A 21826-nucleotide genomic window follows, 5' to 3' on the forward strand; every position below is an offset into this window, starting at 1 on the left:
ATAGTCTAAGAAAACTCAACTAATCAACTATGCGGATTATTAGGAGTGCTGTAGGCTTTAGAGCACAGAGAAATTGTGAACTGTTTGTACAGAAGGACGCGCTCAAATAATGTATAGACAAGAGGTAATTTGATGTGTCCTTCGATGATAATACCAGTATGCTGTAAATTAGAGCAGGAAAAGACTAATTTTCCCCTGATTAGGCCACACTTTCTTCCGTGGCCCATTAGGATGTGCTTTTATATTATGTTTGAAGATAGCTGTCATCGGAGAGCCAATGCATTTTAATTTGTACAATATCACTCGAGGTCAGTCTATATAATACTATACAGTACTGCATTTTAAGTTTTAAGTGCAGTTTTAATAATGTTATTTTTTGTAATGTTTGAAGTCAGCACTACTTTATTGTTACTGCTCTTTCCCTGTAATCATCCTCATTAATATGGCATTGATCATCAATTACTATTTAAGGGTCTATTCATCATCACGTAGTTTCTACAGAAGCAGATGAAATTTAAAATTTTCATCTGCAATTGTAGAAGTTATCGGGCCATTCATCAAGGCGGTAAAGCAGGAGATATCACAGATACCTTCCTCTCACGGAATGGGCCCCTGTCCCCATACACTAGTATGGGGACAGAATTCATCAAGCTCCGAAAATACGAATTTTTTTTAGGTTGATTGCGGAGTCATTTGTCATCTTCAGATGGCGAGTGCTGCCGCTACTGGAGTCCTGGGTTGCGAAGAGGAATCCTTTCGATTCCCTCCGCCCCTGTCCAGCTCCTTCCGCCGGATGTCGGGGCTCTTGTGCGCATGTGTGACCTGTAGGTCGCGCATGCGCACTTGTCTCATTACTCTGAAAGAAGCAGAGAACCCACTTACAGAGACAGCTGATTTTCGGATCATTTGTTTCCGCGCCGAAACAATAATGAATTGCTCTGGCACTCGTGGCAAGTTAGTATGTTAATTATCGCAGTCCGATAATTAGCATAATGAATAAACCCCTTAGTGCTTTATTTTATTAGTTGCACTTCCTGTAAAACAGCAGTGGTTTGGCGGGATGGTGGGGTTCTGAGCGAGCTCCTGCAGAGAAGCCTTTTCATATGCCCTTTTCACCTTAAGAGAGGGGCTTTGCTGTACCGGGACCCACTGGTGGCTGACTACTAGCCCTCACAGACCCTTGTGCGGAGGCTTTGGAGACAGAGGTGTCTCCTCCCTGACCCCCGGAGCCTAGTGGCCTAGCTGGCGCCTGAAGCCGCAACCTGGATTTGGGTCCGCTGCCCGCCGGGACTGACGCTGCATCGTGGAGTCACGGGGTGAGCCGCTTCATTAGCCCCGCAGTCCCAGCTATCACCAAGGCACCCGGAGATCCTGTGTACCTGCTAGCCGGCGCGGCTGACTGCCGGGGAGCGGTGGTGCCAGATGGCGCGACAGCCGATGTGGCGTGGATCCTCTCCTCCTGCCGCCGCACCCAAACGCTGACGCAGCGGCTCCTGCACGGAGGGGTACCTGAGGGAAACAGACGGACCTCGCTGGGGCGCCTTTGCACGTGGTGCCGGTCTAGCGCCTGAAGCCCGCGGCTGGGGGTGAGTGCCTGGAGCAGATACCACTTCTATAGCGGCCTGCTACATTTGAGACTCCACAGCCCCTGTAGACAAACCCCATCTTTGGAGCCTGGGCGGTTGGATCTGTGAGCCCCTGTGCCCATTTGTCTAGCTTGTTATGCCCTTTGCTTGCCCAAGATAGTGGCTGTAACATCAACCCAGCCAGCTTGTTTTTTCGGGAATCTGATGGTGCATAGGGGACCCTCACCTCTTGCTTGGTCGTCTTCTCTATAGGGGCTGTTCAGCGTTAGACGGAGGCCAGTACCTGTGTGTTATCCCATCCTTACAAGCGGATAATATTCTAATAGATACTTACCAGAGTCCACTGTGTTGACGATGTGAAGATACCTATCTAAAGAATGTTGCCCCTCCACGGGTAATGCCCTGCCTACCCATGCAGTAATCTCCTGAGTCGCTTTCCCCAAAACACCACTCTGGTCCTTTTCAAAGTGAGATTCTACGTATTTCTCCAACTATGCCGTCAAAGAAAACAAGACAACTAAAACTTCCAGCACCAATCCGTTTTCCTACTGCCCCTATATCTAAAGTCGGGCAGATGCCTTCCCCAACATCTGGAGCGTCATCTATGTCCACTTCACGGGATTCGATTTCACCTGCTGACCTGGGACTAGACCTGGATGTTAATGCACCGCTAACTACATAGGCAATGTTCCAGGTTTTTGCGGCGTTTCGGTCTGACGTGTTAAAGGGAGTGGATACTTCTATTCAATCTATCCGAGCTGATATTCTGGGGCTGGGAGAGCGTACAGACCATATAGAGGTGAAGATGCAGGAATTGGTCTCATCTCATAATGAGCTCCTCTCAGCCCATGCAGAACTCCAATCAGAAGTTTCATCTATGAGAGATAAAATGGCGGATATGGAAGATCGCTCACGAAGAAACAATCTGAAGATTCTGAAGAGTGTCCCAGATTCTGTATCTAATGCAGAGCTACCAGATTACGTTTCAAAGTTGTTTCTTAAATTGGTGCCTACGGCTTCTCAACAAGACTTGTTAATTGATCGGGTACATCGCCTTCCCAAACCGAGATCAGGAGCTGGAAATTACCCGCGAGACACTTTATTGCGTGTCCATTTCTTTCATTTCAAAGAGCAAATCCTGCACGCTGCACGTCAAGCTGTGGGCACAGACACCTTGGGGGGCCTTCAAATCTTTCCTGATCTGTCTGCGGCTACTCTGTCCAAAAGGCGCTCTTTCCAGTCCATTACTACAGCTCTAAGAGTTAATGACATCACGTATCGTTGGGGGTTTCCCGTAAAGCTTCTGGTCAGCTACGAGGCTTCCTCATAGGTAATCTCTACTGTGGAAGCTGGAATTAAGCTTCTGGCGGAATGGGACATCTCGGTGTCTACTCGTGCTTCTGGCTCCAGCGTTCAAGTAACTCAAGACTGGTCTAAAGCTACGTGAGATTACTACATATATACAGCTATTGTGTTATCTATGTTATATTCTGGTCAGTCCTGTTTCATCGATAGGACCGGAGATATTAGATTACATATTTTACATGAGATAGTCATTTCTTATGTATGTTCTATCATGTCTTTTCTTGTCTGATTGCACCAAATTGAATAACAATAATCTGTATATTTGCATTTCTGTTAGTTTAAGGGCCTTATTTACTAATAAGAAATTAGAGGAGGGAACCCTTAAGGGTTTTCATCCTTCCTACTATTGCAAAAAGTCTTAATTTGAGACCCTTTTCTAGTACATCTATAGTCAAAAAAGCATGTTTAATGCATATTGTTTTTGTTACTGTGTGTAATTCAGATTCGGAAAATTCCTATAGTATTACTATTACTATTATTATTGTTGTTTTGTGGGTTTAGCGACTCCACGTTTATACTGTTAGTAAAGTGGACGAGTTTATGTTAGTTTGTGCTTGGAATTAGCTAATGTGCATATCTGACATCTAGAGAGACTTGAATAGTCCTTACGCACTCTGCCTTGGTGAGCGTTTAATTTTAGCTTTATTCCTATATCTATGTAGTCCACCTGTCTTTGTATTTTGTTACCAATATACTGCATGGGGGGCTTATGGCTTTTGTCCTAGGCCACGTTCCTCCATGTTCTTGGTTTTGCTGTTTTTTTCCTATACGGCAAACATTTTAACCCTAATTTTTTGGGTTATCTCAGTTTCCCCTATGTGTTCCTTTTCTGTGTGTCCTTTTTGTTTTCTTTTCTGGTTTATTTTGTATTTTGGGTACCATAGTCCATATTACTCTATCTCCGCTAGAACCTTGGGTATTTTTGTCAATCTAATGTCTCTTACTTATGGTCTATAGATTATGGTCCAATTCTTTTCTTTAAATGTACATGGTTTGAACTCCCCTAACAAGCGCAGGCTTGCTTTGTCCACCTTCCATAGACACAGGGCTAAAGTTGTAGCACTACAAGAGACTAATTTTTCATCTGTGGCCCCACCAATTTTGAGAGATGCGAGATATAATGTTGCATATTATGCGAATGGTCCTCTCAAAAAGAATGGTGTAGCTGTGCTGTTCCATAACTCAGTGTCTTTCACTTTATCTAAAAAGGTAGAAGATAAGAACAGCCGGTATTTGATATTAGTAGGTCAGCTAGACGGTAAAGAGGTTACACTAGTTTCCCTCTATGCCCCTAATACTCTTCAAATCCCGTTTCTCAGACGAGTGTTTGAGGAAGTCTATCAGATTAGACGTGGTCATACGATTATAATGGGTGATTTTAACTTAGTCCCTGATAGTTGAATAGATAAATCATCAGTTAATGTTTCCGGAGTGAACAATGGCATTACCGATACATCAGCTCTGCTGCGGAAGCTCTTGGCGGAATTCGATCTATACGACGTGTGACGGGTTCATTCACCTAATGTGAAAGACTACACGTTTTTCTCACATGTACATAATACTTATTCACGTATTGATCTGATTCTTTTAGACAAACATCTACTCCAACATACTCGACAATCTAGTATCAAACCTATAGTTTGGTCTGACCATGCTGCGGTAACGTGGACTTGGGATGGCCATAACACAAGATTTCCCCCTAGACCATGGCGTTTACCAGATCACTTACTATCTTCCCCTGAAGGTGTTAAACCGTTAGCAGAGGCCCTGGAATCCTATTTAATAACTAATGATCCACAGGACACCTCTAGCACAACACACTGGTGCGCCCTCAAAGCTGTCCTTAGAGTAGTAGCCATTCAAACAAGTTCTCGACTTAAGAGACAATATCTACTCAAACAATCCGAATTGGAATTACGCTTAGCTCAGGTTGAATCTCTAAATAGGGCCCGTCCTTCTCGTACTCTTAAGAGAGAACTAGTGTCTATTCGAAACCAACTACAGAAATTATTTTTGGCTCGTATGAAATCATCCCTAATTAAACTTCACCAAAAGTTCTATAATTCAGGGAATATGGTAGGCAAGTTTCTAGCTCGTAAACTACGTAAACGTCAGGCCAGAAATAGGATTGAATATTTAATTACACCCAATAATAAGAAACTACTTAACCCCGCTGAGATTGCAAACGCCTTTGCTGAGTATTATGCGGGATTATATAATCTACATACTGACATTACTATACCACAGCCATCTGGCGCTTCTATTTCTACCTTTTTAAGAGACATTACTTTTCCTCAGTTAGGAGAGGATGCTTTGGCTGTTTTAAATGCACCTTGGACTGAGTGTGATCAAAGCATTGCCCTTGGGGAAGTCCCCTGGTCCGGACGGGTTTACCAATTCATTCTATAAACACTTTGCTAATTTGCTTTCTCCCATACTTACTTCCTTATTTAATTTTGTCTCCGGTCAGGGTAGCTTTCCAATAGAGATGTTGGAAGCTCAAATTATTACCTTACCTAAACCAGGTAAACCTCCTTCCTCCTGTCCGAATTTTCGCCCAATAGCCCTACTCAATTCAGACATCAAATTTATGCCAAGATGGTAGCCAGTCGGTTGGCCCCTTTTATCCCCCTTTTGATTCATCCGGACCAGGTGGGCTTCGTCAGCGGCAGACAAGCATCAGATAACACTCACAGAGTCTTTGATTAAGCAGAGCTGATGTTGAGGTGACGTAAGGAGTTCATTCTTCTTTCCCTCGACGCCGAGAAGGCATTTGATTGCCTTCATTGGCTGTTCCTCTACGAATCACTAAGCCATTTTGGTTTTCAGGGTGCTATTTTAAAGTCTATCAAGGCACTCTATAGTTATCCCACAGCTAGAGTGTTCAGTAATGGCTTTCTTTCCTCCCCATTTAATATTAGAAACGGTACAAGACAGGGGTGTCCTCTATCCCCACTTATGTATGTTTTAGCCATTGAACCATTAGCTTCAGCAATTAGAAATTCCCCTTCATTTCCTGGAGTGACAGTTGGTTCAACTTCACATAAATTATGTTTGTTTGCAGACGATATTCTTTTGTTTGTAACTAACCCTGTTGCTTCGTTGACAACCCTCCATGATATACTAGACAAATTTAGCACAGCTTCACTATACAAACTTAACACCACCAAGACTAAAGCCCTACCTTTTAACATACCTGATTTTGTTTTGTCACGTCTACAAGCTCAATACAGGTATAATTGGAAAACGGATTATCTTCTCTATCTAGGAATTAATATTTCGAACAGACTAGATAACTTTGCTAAGATAAATTTTGATCCTACAATAAAACATATTGCCGAACTGTTACATAACTGGTTGGGTTTCGAGGTTTCCTGGCTGGGTCGCCTTGCAGCATTTAAAATGATGATTTTGCCAAAGTTAATGTATTTATTTCGCACCATTCCCTTTTCGGTTCCGAAACACTTTCTCATTAAGGCCCGTAAACTAATTGTGTCTTATATTTGGAAAGGTAAAACTCCACGGCTAGCTTACCAGCGCTTGACCAAACCTAAAATCCTGGGGGGGTTACAAATCCCAGACCTAGAGTTATATCAGTCAGCGTGTTTAGTTTCACAAATTAGTGACTGGTTTCTTTCCCGTAACACTAAACCCTGGGTTGACTTAGAAAGGGCACTATTGAAAGAGTACCCCTTCGTGGACTTACTTTGGACACCCAAACAAATGCGTCCCCTCTCGAATAATACCCCTAGGGCCATAATAGACTCCCTCAAAAGCTGGGACAACATGATATTTCAATCTAAATGTATCAGATTACCGGCTAAATCTTTATCTTTAGCCGCTATAGCACGCTTAATCCCTGATCTATCGGTGACGATCTGGCGTTCATGTGGGATTGAAACTATCGCTGACATTTTGAGTTCTTCCTCTCTAATCCCGTTTTCTCAAATTCAAACCCAATTTCAGTTACCTTCTGGAGAGCTTTTCTCCTATCTTCGAATTCAGCATTGGGTGGCTAATATAATAAAGCTGTGTGGTTCCTTGGAGTTGCATTCGGCTGATATCTTGGCTAAATTAAAGAGAGGTAATTCTAAAGGTACTATTGGTTTTTGGTACTCCATGTGTCTCGAGGCTTGCCCCCCAGTTAAGTTTAAGTCCCAAGAGCAATGGGAGTCTGATCTTCAGAAGGCTTATACTCCCCTGCAATGGGAATCTATTTTCACTACTGCCCACAAATTGTCCAAATGTTATAATCATTTAGAATTAAAGTATAAAATACTCCATAGGCTCTATTTCACTCCAGCCAAATTACACGTAATATGGCCAACGCAATCAAAATATTGTTGGAGATGAAATATGAATGTTGGAGACATATTTCATATTTTTTGGAGTTGTTCTCATATTCAGGCTTTCTGGAAAGATTTATTTGATTTGATTTCCAAGGTATTAAAAGTGAATATCCTGCCATCCCCTTCTTTGGCGTTACTGCACGTTTATCCTGTAGGCATGCCCAAAACTGACTGTTATTTAGTGGGTCATGTTCTCCTAGCAGCCAAAACAGCAATAGCACAATTATGGAAATCATCTTCTCTTCCTTCTATTCATAAAATTATGCATAAGGTACAATTCGCATTTTTGATGGAGACTGTAGACGTTGCATATTCCACGTCTGCTGTTTCACCACTGAGGTTATAGAGTAAATGGCAGGAATTTGTATCTGTTGGCGAAGGTGCAGACCTTATGGTTGGAGATATACCTTCTGTATGAAAATATTTGGGGTATTAGTTTTTACTGGGATTTAGGCATCTTGATTATGACATAATTTATATGTACTGTATATTTTTGTGAACTGTGGTACCTTTTCTTTTCTTTTCTTTTTTCTTTTGGTTTTATATTTATCTTTTTTCCCCTTGTTCTATTTTCTTTTTATATTACTTACTTATTTTGTCATTTATCTGCAACCATTATAATCGTAATGCTGGCCATACACGCTGCAATTATTGGGACGATCCGCCCGATATCGGCGGATCGCCGCGATAATTGTAGCATGGGGGGGAGGCGACTGAGGGTTAAATATTGCTCGGTCGGGCATGCTCTATTGTCCAGCATGCCCGTCCGATGCGATATTTACCCGGTAACTGTCGGCCGCATCGGGCAGTGTATGCCCAGTGCGGCCGACAGACAGACATTTCCTGTGTTCCTTCCTACGGAAGGAACAGGGAAATGTCTCCTCCCCCGGGGGCGGAGCGCAGATGTTGGGCTGTACACTGTGAGATTTCTCTCACAGTGTATGCCGGCGACATCTGCGGCTGGCAGCCGGCCAGATAAAATGTCTGTCGGTCTGACAGGCATTTTATCTTGCCGTGTATGCCCAGCATAAGTAATATGTTTTTACTTGTGTTTTTATTTTATTTTAATTTACTATTTCTGTATTTGTGTTTTTCTTGTTGAAAAATCAATAACAATTTATTGAAAAAAAAAAAAAAACAGCAGTGGTTTGCATACAGTACTGTCTTGACATGAATGATTTTGTTACGTCATCCAGATATAAGTATTCATTGCTTATCATATTTTTACAAAAATCTTTTGATTTTCATAAACAAATATTGTGTTTCAATCCATATGCAGATCTTGGCTAGAGATGAGCGGGCTCGGTTTCCTGGAAACTGAACCCATCCAAACTTGGCAGATCCAAGCTGCTGCTGGGATCACCGCACAATTTTCATGTCCGAAAACGAGGCTTCCCGACGTCGGATCTCGCGAGTTTTGGATCCGATATTAGTCCCTCCCACGGTGATTAAGCGCCATTTGTCACAGGAGCGTGGGGAAGGAGGGTAGGCTAGGCTAGGTTAGTTAGATAGCTTAGCTTAGTCTAGTGACAGTCTAATAGACAGTCACTAGACTGTCTATTAGACTGATAGTGACAGTCAGGTTTAGTGACACTATCCTTGATGGGCAGTGCCCTAGGTAATACTGGCCGAGCTAGTTCTGTGGATAGGCAGTTAGCAAATCATTGTTTTTTTATAGTGCAGGAACATCATTTAATATAATAATAATAATTAATATTGTTGTATGTGTGGCTTACAAAACTTATTTTTTTATTTGGTGCTGTAACTCTAGTAATACCATACATTAGTCAGTAACGGTCAGTAGATCAAGGGCTACCACACAATGTGTTGCAGTCGGTGGGCACTTTCTTTTTTCTTATATATATAAAAAAAAAATTGTGTTTGTGATAAAATTCAGGCCGTGATACTGTCTGTGTGAGATATAACAGTCAGTAACGGTAAATTGATCTAGGGCTACCACGCAGTGTGTCGCAGTTGGTGGGCATAGGTTATTTTTTGTGGAAAAAGAATTCAAGCGTCCATATGGACAGAACAAAAGAACAGCAGGAACAGCAACCAAGCACTAGCGTTGCAGCTGCTGTCCCCTTCAGTCATCATGACAATACTGCTTCAACGTCATCTACTAAAGCCGATGCTCAAGCTTTCAGTCAGGACATCTAAAATCCAAAAAACAATATTTTACAGTGGCAAAGAAAAAAACACCTCTAACAAAGGGAAAGTTTAGTGCAGAAAAAAATTAAATTGCCAACAAGCCATTCACCACACGCAGTGGCAAGGAAAGGCTCAGGCCTTGGCTTGTATTTATTAGTCAGTTCCCCTGAAACCCTCTGAGAACTTGCCTCTGTAGAGCCAGTTTGTATATGTAGAGATCATTGCCAGCAATGTCAGCTGCCCATTGGTAACTTGTTTTGTGGGGGCCCATACAAACCAATCACTTCAGCCACAAGTGGCAGTCCCTGTCGCTGAACTGATTGGTTTGTTAAACTGTGCATTTCCTGTTTAATATATAGCAGAAGGATGAGTGGGAAGGCCCAAGGACAATTCTAGCTTGAACCTATTTTCTTTGCACTATGCGCTGTTTGGGGCATTGCTGACTGACATTTTTAATTCTATAGTTTATTAAACTGCCATTCTGTCTGCCACTGTTGTGTGGCAAATGTTTCATATAGCCTCTGACAATTACTTTATTTTTTTGGTTTCATACTGTATTTATTTAAAATAAAATCACAAATAGGTATACTTGCAAAATAGTCATGCCTTTTTCAACCTTGATTTGTAGATACCAACCTGGTGGGCTTGGCTTTCCCTGATCATAACAGCCATGTTTGGTCAAATGCAACTCAAGCACCAAATGGAGGGGCTATTTTGTGATGGTATCCAGAGTTTTTCTCCCTCCTCCCCTCCCAGCATTCCCATACGTAATCCCAGAAGCACAATGATGAGAGGTGTTTAGTACCAGACTTTAATAATCCCTCTGCCCCTTTCCTGTTCAGAGCTTCTGTTTTGTGTGCTGCCACATTAATAGTTCTTCCACCCTTTCAAGAATCGAAATGGGCAGGTGCGACACCGGCATTACTCCAGCTGGTGGGAGGGTTCAAGGACAATTCCATCTTGTACCTCTTTTCTTTGCATTATGTGCTGTTTGGGGCATTACGGACTGTCTTTTTGTGTAGATGACAAAATTATTGTTATAGTTTATTAACTGCCATCCTGTCTGCCACTGCAGTGCCATTCTCTTTCCTAGATGTGCCATGTTGGTAATTGAATTGCCACGGCTGCTGAAATCTTCTACATGCAGTTGATGAACGTCAAAAATGTCCAGAACTTTTTATGGCCACAGGCAGCATCTCCTGCATGCCCCTTTCATTTTTAAAAAAACATTTGAAACCACCAAAGAGCACAACTGGGGCAAGGACTGATGTGAATGAGTAATGTTCTTTGTGAATGCCTCCCCTCATAAATCCAAAAGTTTAATTAAATTTACTACGAATCAACCCTTCCTATTCCTGCCTTCAACTACATACATACTCCATCTCCCTTGTGCATTGTAGTTCAGCTGGAGAGCCACAGGCACCTTTCCTCTGATGTAAACAGCAAGTCTTGGTCCCATTATCCCCAACAACCTCCCTAAGCACAAAGTAAACATCTGTTTTCAGTGTGTACTATTTAGCACCTCCACAAGCAAGGCCACCACATTTTTATTAGATGTATAACAAATATACAGTGTATATGGGCTGAATCAATATTCAATCAGGATGTTGCACAAAATGACTGCCCTCACTGTGTGTTAATGACAGGTGATCTGCAGATGTCATTCAGGTGATCAGGTTTTAGGTGGTTGGTTCACATAGGACTGAACACAAGTGGGCTTCAGTGAGCCAGCTCCCATATAAGTCCCAAGCATCTCTGTGCGATGGTGCAAACATTGCATAATATCTTCTGACAATCTCTCCATGCTTGAATAGCAAACCTTTTACAGATCAAAGATGTCTTTCAGGAACTGAAGAACTTGATCATACATTGATTCTCCCTCATAATTTTCTTCAGAATTAAAAAATAAAATAAATGTACAAACTAATCAATCCTTCCTTCCTTTTCCCGCCTTCAACTACTCCATAAACATACTCCATCTCCCTCAGGCCTCTGACCTGGTTCTTGATTAATGAAAGCAATCTTGGTTACTCTATGTGGTCGTATAGATTATTAAACTGCCATTCTGTCAGCCACTGCAGTGCCAATCTGTTTCCTAGATGTGCCATATTCGAAGTTGAACTGCCACATTTTTGTGCGCACACTGCTGTCGCTTATCTTAGTCAGCCAGCTAATTCGGTGCAATCTTTTGGCCTAAACTTGATGAAAAAATTTTGCAAAGTGGTGAAAACTGACAGGAAATGAGTGGAAATTAATGTTATTGAGGTTAATAATACTGTAGGAACAAAAAAAAAACAAATTATGTGATTTGAGCAATTTTTGATAAAAAAGAATACCGAACCAAAACAAGTGAGGGTTTGCAAAACCAAAACACGAAAGTTAATCCAGATCGAAATCCAAAACACGGGAGTCGGCACACATCTCTAAACTTGATGTGTCCATCCTTGTATAGGCAGCATATGCGACTGGTTTACGCCAAGTTATCATCATCAGTGAGTTGCTCTACCTTTTCCCCTGTACCTGTCACTCCCTGTTTATGGTTTTACTACAATCATTGTATGTATGCTTTGTACTCATTGTGGTGCATTGTAGTTATGCTATGTTTTTATGTCTACCTCTCATACAGTGCTGCCTGCACCATGTGGCATCTAACAAATAAAAAATAATAATAATCAGCTTGTATTACCACCAGTGGAGACACAAGAGGGGTGCGGGCCACACACTCGGGTGTCACCCGACAAGGGGTGACACCAAAGTATTGACTCCTCCTCAGTAACAGGAGCCAGGTGTTGCACTGTAGAATTACATGCAGCACACAGTGAGGGAGCCAGCACTGCAAATAGACTAGTCCCCTGGGGGCAGTCCACATCTCCGGCACCCCCGGAGTGACTAAAATGGGGGTTTGGCCACGCCACCTAGCTGCGAGGCCATGTCCCCTTTTTTACTGACATGCTGCTTTGCCACATGCTCTACTCTCCTGCCCGCACCGGGTTACACCCAGGGGAGGGACGCCACTGATTACCACATGACCTCTAGCAACTGTAATATATATGCCTCCTATATGCCGTGTATGTGTGTCTGAACTTTCTGCAGGGCCGGCTCTAGGGGTGTTCGACCAGTGCAGTCGCACAGGGGCGCCACCCGTATAGGGTGCACCCCCCCCCAGCATCCCCATTTCAGTGGGCCGAAGTGGCCTGCGGGTGGTCAAATCAGGAGGTTGGGGACTGCCACAGCTGTGCGTCAGTGCCGGACCCCCGGAGTGTGAATGGATGCCGCGCGCATGCCCGCGGCATCCATTCACTGATGGGAGAGGGCTGGGGGAAGCCCAGCCAGTGACTGAGTGCTGGGCTTTACCCCCAGCCTGACGTTATTTGGAGGCGTGCCATATATGTCACATAGGGGGCGTGGCCTATGGTAATTAGGCCACACCCCAAATTTCATTGCGCACGATATAAGGACACATTATTAAGGGCCGGCACAGGGTGCTCCAACTCCTGGAGCCGGCCCTGACTTTCTATATGGCAGAATGAGCTGCATTTTCATGAACACGAGCTACATCAGACCATCTTTTTACGAGTGCCAGATGAGCATGCACAGAATGATTCCATGTAAATTATGCTACAAAACTGGCACATATCTCACTGTTTTCAAATCATCTGACCATTTATTTTACACCTTAGTTATACTGTATCTCACATGCACGTCTGTATTTCCTTCACATAAGCTACAGTATGACCTTTCCCACCTTGTTGACTTTTCCTATATCACTTTTTTCTCATCTCTAAATACCATTTCACCCCCATTAATTTATCTCCAACTACTCCATACTCCCAGCCCCAAACATCAAGTTACAATAATAATAATAATAATAATAAAACATTATAAATATGCAATAAAATACTTAAACCTATTACAGTCCAAAATATTATTACCGTCAAGTCCAGGCAACACCGTCCTCCTCATAGCCAAAACCAGCCCCAATGGGGAGCCAAACAGGAAAAAGTCTGACACCTCGAAATTAAAACGTCCCAGGATGACTTCACAAAGGTTTGAGCTCCCTGATCGGGGAAAGTCCACATCATCTTTCAGGACACTTGAATGGATGCTGGGAGCAAAAAAGGAAAATAAATCAACCAATCTTGTATGTATGTATGTATGTATGCATGTATGTATAATTATATATAATATATATATATATATATATATATATACACACACACACACACATATATATATATATATATATATATATACACACATGTAAATTTAAGTATTTTGTCTAGATTTGTTTCTTAAATTTAGAAACGCTAAATACTGGACAAGATTTAATTAAAAAACTAGATTGAAATTGAGCATAAAACGTTTCTGTCCATTTATCACAACCAGCAGTATTACTGCTTTTATAATGAGCTTCTACGGTTCTTAGGCGGGTTACACACTTGGTCGATATCGGCCCGACAAATTGTGCATATCTGCTAGTGTGTACGCACTAATGCGTGCTTCCGGCGGTTGTGTGCGTCGTCTTCCGGTTGGTCGTGCTGCATGGCCAACCGGAAGATATCGCATGCGATTGGGTGCCAATCGTGTAGTGTGTATGGCCCACCCGACGACCGATTTGCCCAATTTTGACGTCCTGTGTTGCCAGTGATCGCTGTTGTGTTTATTAGTTTTCTATTGCAATAAAAAAAAGCTTACATTGTGTTCATTAAAAACAACTTACTGCAACAGAAAATGAAACTTTAAATAAATTGTTATATATGAAATAGCTATTAGAAGCAGTCACAAATATATATGAAAACATTTCAAGAACTTGTTTTAATTGAAGATATGCAATGTAGTCAACACTTTTGTGCCAGCTTATTAAAACTAAAAACCACCCTCGTAGATTATGCTTGATCCATGGAGAAGTAATTTTATTATGCACACAAGGCTTCATATAGAAGATAGGCAGCAACTTGGAACCTACAGTATTTTGACTAATTCCATAAGACAATGGGTTGGTTGGATCTTGCTGGCAAGAATACTGTTACAATATGGATCTTTAAGTTTAGCGCAAATTGTGTCATCGCCCCCCGAACCGCCCACTTTCGGCACACAATGTGAGGGACTTGCCCAATCTTGCGGGGTGCCAGGAGTGGCACTCGATTTTCGGGAGGCTCCCGACAGTCCCGAGAGAGTAGGCAAATATGATAATATATTAAAGTACATGAAAATTCTAAAAGGTGTAAATATGCTTAATGTGGGCATGGCCACCTATGGAGCAATGAGAATGAACAATACAGGAAATCCTAGTTTCACACTGCTATATTAAACAAAATATTAGCCATACACTGTATTTCCATTACATGGTGAAACAGGAAATAATTACCGATTTGTAATAAACTCACTAACGTGTATTATCGTGTTACCATATAACAACCTTCTTAAATACAATGTAACTTAACTTCTAAAAATAAAGACACAGACAACAGTTTATTTTTGACAAGTCATTCAATTTTAAACTATAAGTTAATACTAATAATGGTGACGGCACAAAAAGAACGCACAGGACAATAACAACCAAACAGCTCAAACAAACACACACAAGCCAAGCATTGGTGATCAACTCTCCTTTATCTTCAACCACCGGTCCAGGTGGTACAGCCATTTCCTGTCCAGGACAATTGGCTGTCGCCTTACTCCACTTTAATGAGAGTGCACCCACTAAGCCTAACTATTAACATAAACTAACTTCAAGTGTCATTCTTTTACGTCAAGCGAGGCCTAAACCGACGCGGCACCACCATAACTCAACCCTGTAATAAGAAACACCTCAACCAGCAGACAAAACTTCTCAGAAAAATAGCCAAACCCGCAGGCCTAAAAAGCACGCCAAATGTGCATCCCGGAATTGAATCAACACATGTTCTACTACACCACCACCATTCTCCAACATGTACCTCACCACTGCAGTATTGACCTTCCTCCTAGACACATCCAACCACGCACCAAAACAGCACACCTACAAACACTCCTTTGACAATGAAGGAACACAACACTTGCAGGAAGGCAGAGCTTCCGCTATCAAACGGATCCACCGACAATAGAGTGCTTATCCAACACAGTGCGCTGACCTAAATCATTCCTAATGATGGGTAGAGAGGGAAAGAGTTGTCTGTAATTGATGCACAGAATTAAAATAGAACTTTTATTTGTCTTTAAAATGTGTATATTAATGATACAGTCTGTGAATTATTAAAAGAAGAAATTAAAGTGTTATATAGGTAAGAAAAAGTGTAATGACAATAGATTCTTGGTACCAATACAGGTCTGTTTTTACTATTTTTCCGAAATATATGGTAGTATCCTGGATATCTATATATTATTATTTATTTAATCTATTGCAATAAATAATTATTTAAACCAAATGCCATTCTGTCAGTATTATTTCAAACATTAATTATAGCACTGCGTTGAATGGAGTACATATATGTCCACAGAGCATATCATAAGTAGATATTTTCATTCCCATACAGATGGAGCACCTTATAATATGGAAAGAAAAAACAAAAGCAGTCGAACCACAGACACACCATACCTACAAGACATGGCAAAAAACATAACAAAGAGGGGGGGGAGGGGAACAACTTAGCTAACCAGACTTGAGGCAAAAAAACTAAATAAAAACCCCGGAGTATACTAACCATCACGCTATATCATATAATTCAGAAGCCAATTGGGCCCCCGGGGGGAAAATAAAAAATTCCTCATAGACTCCCGCAGTAGGTCGGAGAGGGGTTAGGCCTCCAGTGAGCTACGTTGGAGCAAAAATAGCTAAGCCAGGATGAATATAACGTCAGAACTCCATCGACCAAGGGATTGGATATCCCCGCCCGGCTCGAGCTCTGAAAAAGCTAAACAACACTGCAAAAATATGACAAAACTGGTATTTCGTAACCGGGGATACATCCTTGTGCATCAATCATGTGCCATCCCATCGCCACCGGACATACTGCAGAAATGGGATATAGTTGAAGTGAAAGCCAGCGCCCTCTACCAGCCTGATCCGTACTGGGGCACTGTATAAGGCCTAGCATCGCTTCCGGGCATACAAATTACGTCCATAATAGTGAGTGGTGGGTCAGCCCTCTTAAAGGGGACAACTAATTCACAGACCCAAAACGCTACATGAAGCATCATGGCAAAAACCTAATTGAAACAGCAAGCATTCAGAGCTGAAAATAAAAAAATGGAAGGGACCGCAGCTACTAAGTAAAGCAACAAGGACATATCAATGGGACGCATGCAGTCAACCGCTTTAGGGGTAGGCCTAGTCCAAACCCTGCAGGCCCCTGAAATTATGAAGGACCTGAAGTGGCCGGGCCTGTCATATAACACCGATAAAATAGACACACCGGCAAAAATATGCCGTACCACAGCGAGCGAGCGCCCTCGCGAATACAGATCCCAAATAAATGTCAGCATGATGTTCTGCAAGATCTTACGTGCCTGATCCACCGAAACCAGAAAAAACGCTCCCATTCCAGCCAACCCACCTGCTAACAGTGCAAAGTCCTGGGGGCAATGGACCTCAAAGCTAATTTCTAAATGCCGGCCTGATGATCTGCCAAACAGAAGGAGGACACGGGTCACCGGCCAGAGCGGCCTGATGGGCTAATTCCTCGAACGGCAACAATGCATCCGCAATCCCAATCTGTATACCAGGCACATGCCCGGCAACAAATTGGACATTAAGGGCGGGATGTACTAAACAGCGCTTCCGTTCGGGCACACACTGTGGTTCATTACCACGATATGTACCAAGAATTTTGCAAAGGACAGCTCTGCCGATAAGAGCTGGCCACAGGGGCTCATGGGAGGGATCTGATCGGATCCCTCCAAGCCAGGAGCATCACGATAAGAAGCCCTATAGGCTTCTATTGTGTAACGCTAGGGATGCGAAGCTTAGAATGCATCGCATTTTGGTGCTTAGTACATTCAGGGAATGCGGCAAAACTCCCGAAAAACGGCATCCTCAGGGGCTTTACCGCATTTTCCCCTTTAGTACATCCCGCCCTAAGCAGCAGGAAACACAGAACAATTCATGCTAGCAAATGAACAACCGGAAGAGAGGACGAACTCTGAGGTCAAGCACCTGCAACGCGCCCAGGTTGTTGCAACAAAATCATACTTACGTTACCCAAGTGGTCCCCCTGGAGTTCTAAAGCAACCACAATGGGGAACAGCTCAAGCAACAGCATGTTCTTAGTAAACCCCTACGCAACCCACGTTAATGGTGAAGGTGAAGCGCACCACGAACCGCTGAGGTAAGCTCAGCCAGTCGAGACAGCAGCGTCAGTAAAAATTGGAGCTGAGTGTCACTGCAGGAGTACTCAGCCACTTCCCTACGGGGATATATCCGAAGCCAGCGACACATACGACCAAGGCGCATAGGGGATGCCATCTTACTGAGATCCGCCACCGATAGCTAGACGGCTGGGGGTGGTACCAGATTTGGCACAGAAGCAAGCCTTTTCAGGGTGGGGCCCACTCTTTTTTTTTTGCGGATATTCAATGACATTCAAATGTCCTGAGGGCGGGTTTCAGGGTAGCACGCCACAAATATAAAGAAACCTGCCAATTATGGTAGGAGCAATAGGCCTTCTCACCCATGCCCCCCCTTTCCCAGTGCAGCAAAATGCAGGCAAGCCAATGAGCCCAGCTGTGTCTTAACATGAGAAGGCAATGGGGAAGCAGCAGCTGCTGATGACTGATCAATTGATGACCCAGGCGTGGAAGACTGGGATGCTAGGAAAGGGGTAAAAAAACACTGGCCCGAGATGATAGCTGGGTCAGAGGGGGAAGGGACGCCCAGGTCCGGATTAATAATGGGGCGGGTGGAGCTGCAGCTCCAAGCCCACCATGGAAATAGGCCTACAGGATCCACTGCAGACAGTACTGACAGGGAAAATAAAAATCCCTGTAAACACTGTCTGCACTGCACTGAATTCTGGCAACATGACTGTCTGTATTGCAGACAGTGAACTAGGATACGAATCCTGGACCATTCACATCCAAACCCCCCCCCTCTGCCGTCCAAAACCGCGCCCCCGGACAGACAAGCTCCGCCCCTGGCTTTCCGAATATCCTCCCTGTGCAGTTCAAACCTCCGCCCCCATACTCCCGATGCTCCGCCCCATGCTCCCGAAGTTCCGCCCCCAGGTCCTCCTTAACCAACCTGGCCTGGGTCGCCCACCATAGTTGTGTCCCCCAGGTGACCAGAAGCTCGGGTCCCGACTCTCCGGGTCATCTAAAGCTCCCCCGCTTTCCTCTGCAACTGGGCTGATACAGCTGGCCCTGGAAATGATGAGGCTGAGGTGGAGCGCAGAGGCTGAGCTGCCTTACACAGGAGGGAAGGCACCTGTCACCAGCTGAAAAACAGCATGCATAACCAGGTCAGTGTAATGCCTGCCACCTATGTATGTGTTTACCTATGTGTGTGTATATATGTAAGTATATAGTGTGTGTGTATATATATATATATATGTATGTATATAGTGTGTATGTGTTTATCTACTGTATGTGTGTATGTGTGTGTGTATATGTATGTATACAGTGTGTGTATGTATGTATGTGTGTATATATATTAGGGGCGAGCGGGTTTGAATTTCTGAAATCCGAGCCCCCCCGAGCCCCCCCGATCCGAGTCAGGCTCGACTTTTCCCGCCTGACTCGGATCTGAAATCGAGGCAAAACATCATCATCCCGCCTTCCGGGTTTTGGATTCTAATAAGGTACCCGCGTCGGCGCCATTTTCTCACTCGGCTGTGGACAGTGAAGAGGGAGGGTGGGAGTTAGGGCTGGCTGGGCTGTGTAGTGTTGTGCTGTGCTGTGCTGCGCTGTGCTGCTGTTGTCCATAGGGGCTGTGTCCACTCCTCCAAAGTCCATAGAGGCTGGCTGTGTTGTGCTGTGCTGCTGTTGTCCATAGGGGCTGTGTCCACTCCTCCAAAGTCCATAGGAACTGGCTGTGTTGTGCTGTGCTGCTGTTGTCCATAGGGGCTGTGTCCACTCCTCCAAAGTCCATAGGGGCTGGCTGTGTTGTGCTGTCAGTTGTCCATAGGGGCTGTGTCCACTCCAAAGTCCTGTGCAGTGTCCCAGTCCTAAAGGGGTGCTGTAGTGTTGTCCAGGGGGTGCTCTGTCCAGCAGGGGTGCTCCCCCCAAGTGCAAAAAAAATTATATTTTTTCTGTGTTTGTGAATTGTGTGCGCACGTGCATCAACAAAGTAGTGCCAAGCGTGCGCCTGTGTCATAAGTAAAGGGCCGGCTAGCTTGACCATTAAAGGGTGCTGTAACCCCCAAAGGGCACTCCAAACAAAATAAAAAAATATTTTCTGTGTTTGTGAATTGTGTGCACTGTGGCTTCACGTGCATCAACAAAGGAGCAGCGCCAAGCGTGCGCCTGTGTCCCATAAGTAAAGGGCCAGCTGGCTTGTCCGTTAAAGGGTGCTGTAACCCCCAAAGTGCACTCCAAACAAAATAAAAAAAAATATTTTTTTGTGTTTGTGAATTGTGTGTGCAGTAGCCGCACGTGCATCAACAAAGTAGTGCCAAGCGTGCGCCTGTGTCCCTTAAGTAAAGGGCCGGCATGCTTGTCTGTTAAAGGGTGCTGTAACCCCAAAGGGCACTCCAAACAAAATAAAAAAATATTTTCTGTGTTTGTGAATTGTGTGCACTGTGGCTGCACGTGCATCAACAAAGGAGCAGCGCCAAGCGTGCGTCTGTCTGTTAAAGGGTGGTATAACCCCCAAAGTGCACTCCAACAAAACATTTTCTTCTGTGTTTGTGAATTGTCTGCACTGTACGTGCATCCTCAAAGCAGCAGCTCCAAGCGTGCGTCTGTCTGTTAAAGGGTGGTGTAACCCCCAAAGTGCGCTCCACAAAGAATAAAAAATTCTTTTTTTTTCTGTCTTTGTGAATTGTGTGGGCTCTAGCTGCACGTGCATCAAAAAAGGAGCAGCGCCAAGTGTGCGCCTGTGTCCCATAAGTAAAGGGCCGGCTGGCTCATTTCTTAAAGAGTGGTGTAACCCACGAAGTGCACTAGTCTCCAACAAAAATAAAAAATTATTTTCTGTGTTTGTGTGCGTCTAAGCCGCACGTATATATCAATATAACATAAATGGAGGACCAAACTTTCTCCGATAAAAATAAAATAGGGAAAGATCAAGAACCACTTCCTCCTAGTGCTGAAGCTGCTGCCACTAGTCATAACAGACGATAACATGCCATCAACGTCGTCTGCCAAGGCCGATGCCCAATGTCATAGTAGAGGGCACATACAATCGCAAATGACAAAGTTCAGGAAAATGACCTTGAAAACAACATTTAAATCATCTGAAGAGAAACATAAACTTGTCAATATGCCATTTACGACACGGAGTGGCAAGGAACGGCTAAGGTCTTTCCCTATGTTCATGACTAGTGGTTCAGCTTCACATGACAATGGAAGTCCTCCTCCCGCTAAAAAAATCTAACGAATTAAGTTGGCAAAAGCACAGCGAAGAACTGTGCATTCTAAGAAGATATCACAAATCCCCAAGGAGAGTCGAAGTGTGGTGGCGGTTGCGATGCCTGACCTTCCCAGCACTGGACGGGAAGAGGTGGCTCTTTCCACCATTTGCACGCCCCCTGCAAGTGCTGAAAGGAGCACCCACAGTCCACTTGCTGATATGCAAATTGAAGATGTCACTGTTGAAGTACAACAGGATGAGGATACTGGTGTAGCTGGTGCTGAGGAGGAAATTGGCGAGGAGGATTCTGATGGTGATGTGGTTTGTTTAACTCAGGCTCTGGGGGAGACAGTTGTTGTCCATGGGATGAAAAAGCCCATCACGGTCATGCCTGGGCTGAAGACCAAACATTCCACCTCTTTGGTCTGGCAATATTTCTATCCAAATCCGTACAACAACTGTCTTGCTATATGTACCATATGTAAAGGTGAAATAAGTAGGGGTAGGGACGTTAACCACCTAGGAACATCCTCCCTTATACGGCACCTGCAGCGCGTTCATAAAAAGTTACTGTCGAGTTCAGAAACTTTGGCTAAGACCGTTAGCAGTCCAGGGACACCTAAATCCTGTTGTCCTGTTGTATCCAAGCGCCTGCAAACCACACCGTCAACTCCCTCCTCGTCAATTTCCTCCTTAGTCAGGATCGGAAGTAGTCCTGCAGGCCATGTCACTGGCATGACTGACTCTCCTATCCGGGATTCCTCCGGAGGATCCTGCATTGCTACGCCTCCTGCTGCCGCTGCTGCTGTTGCTGCTGCTGGGAGTCGTTCATCATCCCAGAGAGGAAGTAGGAACACCACTACTTTTACTAAACAATTGATCCTCCAACA

The 21826-nt window shown here is 43.9% G+C and overlaps 1 protein-coding gene across 1 annotated transcript in view; it reads right to left on the minus strand.

Moving 5' to 3' along the window:
• Positions 1-21826, minus strand: part of PITPNM3 (PITPNM family member 3) — a 767267-nt gene that overhangs the window by 91835 nt on the left and 653606 nt on the right. The window contains exon 9 of the mRNA XM_088449478.1: positions 13384-13556. Within this exon, the coding sequence (XP_088305604.1) occupies positions 13384-13556 (173 nt within the window). The remainder of the gene's footprint in view (positions 1-13383; positions 13557-21826) is intronic.

This window comes from Taudactylus pleione, unplaced genomic scaffold, assembly GCF_031769625.1.
Source record: "Taudactylus pleione unplaced genomic scaffold, aTauple2 ptg000485l, whole genome shotgun sequence".
Classification (NCBI taxonomy): Eukaryota; Metazoa; Chordata; class Amphibia; order Anura; family Myobatrachidae; genus Taudactylus; species Taudactylus pleione.